The 6905-nt window shown below is 37.0% G+C and overlaps 1 protein-coding gene across 2 annotated transcripts; it reads left to right on the forward strand.

The window, feature by feature from the left end:
* Nucleotides 1-691: 691 nt before the first annotated feature.
* On the forward strand, nt 692-4589 carry LOC103432890 (protein NRT1/ PTR FAMILY 5.1). Of its 2 annotated transcripts, XM_070824908.1 has the most exons (5): nt 913-1225; nt 1315-1532; nt 1744-1818; nt 2140-2696; nt 3556-4589. In XM_070824908.1, the coding sequence occupies exons 4-5, from the start codon at nt 2143-2145 to the stop codon at nt 4445-4447; spliced, it is 1446 nt and encodes a 481-aa protein (XP_070681009.1). In that variant the 5' UTR covers nt 913-1225; nt 1315-1532; nt 1744-1818; nt 2140-2142; the 3' UTR covers nt 4448-4589. The 2 variants fall into 2 exon arrangements, with proteins under 2 accessions (XP_008369322.1, XP_070681009.1); XM_008371100.4 differs by lacking the exon at nt 1744-1818 and having other exon boundaries at nt 692-1225.
* The last annotated feature ends 2316 nt before the right edge of the window (nt 4590-6905 follow it).

A 6905-nucleotide genomic window follows, 5' to 3' on the forward strand; every position in this document is an offset into this window, starting at 1 on the left:
TTTTTACTTCTTACACATCACTTGTAAATTCTATCTTTTGATTTTCTTCAATTCATTCGATTCGGTAGCTAAAAATTAAAAGGGTATGAGAAAAATAAAAATGAGTGTGTAGGTAGCACATCCATTCAATTAAAATTTAGACTTAAAGGATAAGGCGATTTGTTAATTCTCTTGATGAGTTCAAATGTGTTTCCCATGTTGGGAAAAAGGACCACATATTTTTTTCATGTAGAAGCTATAGTGGGGGCAGGGAGAGCCGAGCTTAATCTTGAGTGCAAAGGTAAATGCTCTTAGTCACACATGAATTACAAAAAAAAAAAAAAAGACTACAATAGTTTCTAAAAAAAGTTGGAGTTCCCTTATAAAATCAATTGACAATATGATGAGTAACTCAATTACTTATAAGTACATGTATGGTCATTTCTCCCATCAATGTGAGATTCATTCTCAACATGCTCCCTCACGTGTGACCAATTTTCAAGCCTAACACGTGGACAATACAGATTGGGTGAAGTAGAGCACGTGTGGCCGCTAGGTGTCACACATAACTTGCTTTGATACCATGAAGAAAGTTGAGGTTCCACAAAAAAACCAATTGGTAATATGGGAAATAGTGCAATTACATATAAGCACATGCAAAATCCCTCCTCTTATTTATGTGGACTTCATTCTCAACAATTTCGATGTTCCTTAACTACATACTTTACTCAATAGGGAATTTATAGACTACTTCAAGCACGAGCTACTAGAATTAATTTGGCTAGCGAATGAATTAGTTGGGTGTTTATAAAATTAGCTGGGTATTTTGTATTAGTAGTTGTACCTAATTAAGCAGCGCCTTGGATCCTTGTGTATCATCCTGTTACCATCAAAGCAATACATATATCAACAATATCATCTCACAGCATAAACGCTCTCACTTCAAGACTCTCTAACTCCCACTTGGTTTTGATGACGTGGCATTACAATTACAATACACCTTTTAGGGCTATAAAATAAGATTTACCACTTCCCCTTCTTGTATAATATATTGTTTCAGCTATATTTTGGCTAGCTAAGCTAAGTTCTTATGCCATATAGTTCTTCCTTCAGTTATCACTCTCATCAAACTCTCTGATGGAAGCCAAAGCTGCTGGTTACACCCGAGACGGCACGGTCGATCTCCAGGGACGCCCTGTTCATGCCTCCAAGACTGGAAAATGGAAAGCTTGTTCTTTCCTTGTTGGTAATTTATCATAACAATTTCATGCTTAATTTATACAAAAATTTCATTAATTAATTTGTTACTACCAAATCTTAAATGCAATCTTTCAGGATACGAAGCATTTGAGAGGATGGCCTTCTATGGAATAGCTTCCAATTTGGTGAATTACTTGACCACCCAACTTCATGAAGACACAGTTTCTTCAGTCAGGAATGTCAATAATTGGTCTGGAGCAATATGGTTGACACCGGTTCTTGGGGCTTACATAGCCGACTCTTACTTGGGTCGTTTCTGGACTTTCACTTTCTCCTCCCTCATATACGTCATGGTAAATTCATATTAATATTTATCTACTTTAAGAAAGTTTATTCTGCATGTGATCGTTTTAATCCAGTAGTTACGGTACCGAATTCGACCTCCCATCCTTATTTTGATTAAAATTATCACTTGTAACAAAATAAATAAAAATTATTTTGATCTAAGAAATTTCAACGTTTTATATTCTGCTTCAATAAATTTGTTTCTTGACTATGGTTAAGGTGACGACTGTTCCACAAACTCTAGAGTTACGTTAAGGAGACTACACCATCTTTCTGGATCATATTTTATTAAGGGTAATAAGATTTCTTCTTTTCCCTTGTGGGGCCGATGCATGGCTCATTTGATTACTAATCTCATTTCTCAACATGCTAATGATTTGCATTAACCTCATATATATATGATAAACTATAAAAATACAGATAATATATGTGGAGATAATATTCTGTTTTATTAATGCTTCCAACGTTGATGGAAACTGAACTACTAACTGACAGAAAGAGGCTATGAAATTATTTGTATTCATCAGTAAAAACACCAAACTTGGTACCTCGATGGCTTAAAGACGACAACCAACATGTAAAACAATATTAATTTGTAGAATTATTTGAACACAGGGAATGATGCTTCTGACAATGGCTGTTTCACTCAAAAGCTTCAAACCAGGTTGCACCAATGGCGTTTGCAACAAGGCCTCTACTTCACAGATTGCATTCTTCTACATTTCTCTCTACACCATAGCCATAGGTTCTGGAGGGACAAAACCCAACATATCCACCTTTGGGGCGGACCAATTTGACGATTTTGACCCCTATGAGAAACAGCTCAAGGCCTCATTTTTCAACTGGTGGATGTTCAGCTCTTTCTTGGGTGCCCTAGTTGCAACTCTTGGCCTTGTTTATATTCAGGAAAACTTGGGGTGGGGGTTAGGGTATGGCATCCCCACAGTCGGTCTCGTGTTATCCTTGTTCATCTTTTATTTTGGAACCCCAATGTATAGGCACAAAGTTAGTAAGACCAAAAGCCCTGCAAGAGATTTCATTCAAGTTCCCATTGCTGCCTATAAAAATAGGAATCTTCAGCTCCCTAGCAACCAATCTGAGCTTCATGAGTTTGAACCACAATATTACGTTAATAGTGGAAAACGCCAGATGTACCACACTCCAATTTTTAGGTAAGCTATCTAATCAATACTGTTATTATCAGTTCATAATTACTTATGGGACGCGGGATACAATTTCGTTTTGATTTTTTTTTTCACTTTTTTTTTTTTTTTGAAAAAAAGTTAGAAACTGAAAACTTGTTTGATAATCAATTTTAGTTTGTGAAAAAAACTAAAGTTGATTTCAAAATCAAGCTAAATTTTGAAAAATCACAAAATTAGCTTTAAGTTTCCCCTTCTTTTTATTTTTATTTATTTTTATCTTTTTTAATAAATAAAACTAAAATCTAAAGACTAAAATAGTTCTAGAACGGGTCCACTAATTTACTGCTTTAATTGCAAATTGTGAAGTAATTGTAGCTTGGGGAAAAAGTTACCCTTTTTCTATCTGGAATGGAATATTCTAAGGACATATATATCAATTAGATTCAGACCCGATATCGATTCTGTAGCCTTTCCTCCAAGTTTAAAGCTCTGCATTGGTGGAATGAACAAATGTGAAGGGGGGACCGGCCGCCCACTAATTTTATGTGCATATATAACTAGGAAATTTACTGTGCAAATGCAATGGTGGCTTTCTGTGACATTTTTCTAGCCATTCCTTCTAATAAATTTTCCCATGTGCACTGTTCATAACACTACTTTTGTGGTATCTTTCTTCGAATGGTCACAATCTCTCCAGTCAAGTTGTTTCATGTATGGAATGGCATCATAGTATCCACCACTAATTGTCTCAGAGACTTAAACCCAAACAAAACCTCACAACTCCTCTCATTAGCACTTGGGACAAGAAATATCTAGAAAAAAAATTATGTAAGATAGTTTGATATATTAAGTTATTAATCGGACGAATTAATTCTTGTTTGAATAGGTTTTTGGACAAGGCTGCGGTAAAAGATGACGACAACACAGACGTCTCAATAAGGGCACCATGCACTGTGACTCAGGTTGAAGGAACAAAGCTTGTTGTAGGAATGGCCATGATATGGCTTGTCACACTAATTCCTAGCACCATTTGGGCACAAATCAACACTCTTTTTGTCAAACAAGGTACCACCCTCGACCGAAGCTTAGGCGGACACTTCCGAATCCCTGCAGCCTCCTTGGGGAGCTTTGTGACCCTCTCGATGCTTCTTTCGGTGCCTCTGTACGACCGTTACTTTGTGCCACTTGTACGTGCTAGAACTAACAACCCTAGGGGAATCACACTTCTCCAAAGGCTTGGCATTGGATTCATGATACAAGTTATAGCCATCGCAGTTGCTTATGCTGTGGAAGTTAGGAGAATGTATGTGATTAGAGTGCACCATGTTAACGGGCCTAAAGAAATAGTACCCATGAGCATTTTTTGGTTGCTGCCCCAGTATGTGCTCCTAGGGATAGCTGATGTGTTCAATGCAATTGGGTTATTAGAGTTTTTCTATGATCAGTCTCCGGAGGACATGCAGAGTCTTGGGACAACTTTTTTCACAAGTGGGATTGGGGTTGGTAACTTCTTGAATAGCTTTCTGGTAACTATGGTGGATAAAATTACCAGGAGGAATGGGGGTAAAAGTTGGATTGCGAATAACTTGAATGACTGTCACTTGGATTATTACTACGGATTTCTTATGGTCATATCTATTCTCAACTTAGGGGCATTTTTGTGGGCATCTTGCAAATACATCTACAAAAGGGAGTCTGTGGAAGTGGAGGAGGGTTGTGTACTTAAGATGGTGGAGGGTACAGCAATTCCCACTCCTCCACTTGGACTACAAGTCTAAAGAAAGTTAGAATGTTTGGTGCATGTATACTGACTACCGTACGTTGTAATATGGATTATGATTAGTCCACTTTTATTTGCCAATATGTAAACTTTTTTACTTTCGATCTTTAGTTTATATTACATCATGTGGATTATGCTTCTCTTTTTCTTTTTCACTTTTAGCTATAAGAAGAATCAAACACGACAAATTAAATAATAATCACGTAATGTTATTATTCTCTTCAAACTATTACACGTAAATTTATTTTTTTAATTAGACATATATATAAACATATCGTTGTTATAATATGTGACATGGTATATATACTCATAATAAAAATTCTGAAATGATCAAACTACAATAAGCTAGTGGGGGCAAACAACTTTCTCTTTTGTTTGGTCAATAATTGACACACCCCGACCTGAGTCAAGGCATACTGGCAGACAACCGAAGGTGACTTAACCAAAAGGAAAGTGATGCATAAAATATGGATAAATTTAAACCAAAGCTAACATTTATTTAAGCTAATAAAGAGAGCGCGCAGTAGTGGAAAAAACCCATAAAACATAAGTAGTCAGAGCATAGATGACAGTACGACATAAGTAGAGCAATCGAATCTAGTTAAGGTACTTATTACACAACCGGAAATAAGCTCCTACATTTATTTAGGAAAATGTCAGAACCGCCAGAGATCCCTTGTACGCCACAGAGAATTCAGCTAACTAAGTCGTGGAGGGGTGAAAAATAGAAGGTGTAAGTGGATATCTCTGCATGTATTCGTGTGTCAGCATGTGTCGATAAGCACTCGATATGATATGTTTATTTATGTGAGAATATGTGACTACGGATGTTATGGATTAATTTACGAAAGTTTGTGACGTATGTCATTCTTGAGATACTGCTGGCTCTGGTAAGTATTTTCATACTATACGTATTATGTATATTTTGGAAACTATACTTGTTTTACAGCGAGGGATTATAATGTTTTCAAAAAGGTTTTTATAAAACTTTATTTTTTAGGCCCACTCACCCTTATTTTTTGCCCCTCCAGGTTTTAATAGCTAAGTTTACGTATCGACAATGACTCTTGGCAAATCTTGGTATTGGAGTTTACCTTCTATGGTATAATTCTCATCCTACATTACTGTACTTTATTTATGCTCTGACATCACGTGTGAAATGAGTTCATTCCTGCTGACATGCGCACTTTTATATTTAGGCACTTTTAGGTTTAAACTTATTCACATTTTTCATATCACTACACTTTATGGCTTCATCACCCTCAGGATGTCGGCCAGCACAACTCGATTCAGAATCCAAGTGGACATTCTTGGTTGGGGTGTGTCAATAATTCCTCGGGCCTTTTATTATTATTATTAAGGGGAAAAGTTTGAAACTATTACAATAACTTAGGGGATGGGGAAAGTTTTCAAACCCAAAACGTATAGATATAAACCTAACACCCCATCCACGAAAATATTGGACCACATACAATAATTCATCAAGCCCTAATAGAAGTAAGATTCAATGATCTCAATGGTATCACAAAGAACTAAGGGTGCGTTTGTTGCACCGGATTATCTCGGATTGGACTAACTTAAGGGATTAAGCTGGACTGGCTTAGAATAGACTAAGCTGGACTAACTTAGTAAAGCGTTTGGTGCACTGTCGGACTAAAAAGCAGGATAAATAATATTATATTATTTAATTAATAAATATTAATATTTTATTATTAGCCTATATTTTTCTCCCTCTTTTCCTTCTTTCACTGTCATTCTCTCCCTCTTTTTCTCCCTTCTTCGTCCCACCCTTTCTTCTTTCAGATTAGAAATCTCAATTCCAGTCTCTATCTCTCTTGTTTTTGTCCAACTCCCTCTCAATTCCACTTTCTCCCTCTCATCTCTCCCTCACTCTAGCTTTGTGTAATTCGACGAAACCTCACATCTACATTTTTTCCAACGAGTTGTAGGTTTTCCATTGTGTTTTCCTGTCAAACCTCGTCGAATTGGATGAGGTTAGCACCACCAACAAATTGCTCTCCATCCCTAGACACAGATCGAAGCTTTGCATGCTCGAATCTGTCATGGATTCAAAGAAACCCAAACATGCCGAGATTTTCGGGCCAATTTCCGGCCACCTCCGACCACATTTTGGCCTCGATTCAGGTAGAAACGGAATCCCTTCACTCCCAGCTTTAGTTTGGTATATTTTTTATATGAAAATTGGTTGTGAAACGTATTTGAAAGAGATAGTCGAATTGGAAAGTTAACGGCATTGTGTGGTCGGAGGTCACAAGAAGTGGCATTGAGTAGTCGTCGAGCAGGCCAAGGATGAGAGAGTAGGGGTGGGCACTTAGAACCGAAAACTGAAACCGAAACACAAACCAAATCGAACGGTTTGGTTTTGCGGTTTTGAAATCGAAACACAACATAGAAAACGGTTTGGTTTCGGTTTTGGCTTTTGAAAACGGCACCGA

This window comes from Malus domestica, chromosome 07 (genome assembly GCF_042453785.1).
Source record: "Malus domestica chromosome 07, GDT2T_hap1".
Lineage (NCBI taxonomy): Eukaryota > Viridiplantae > Streptophyta > Magnoliopsida > Rosales > Rosaceae > Malus > Malus domestica.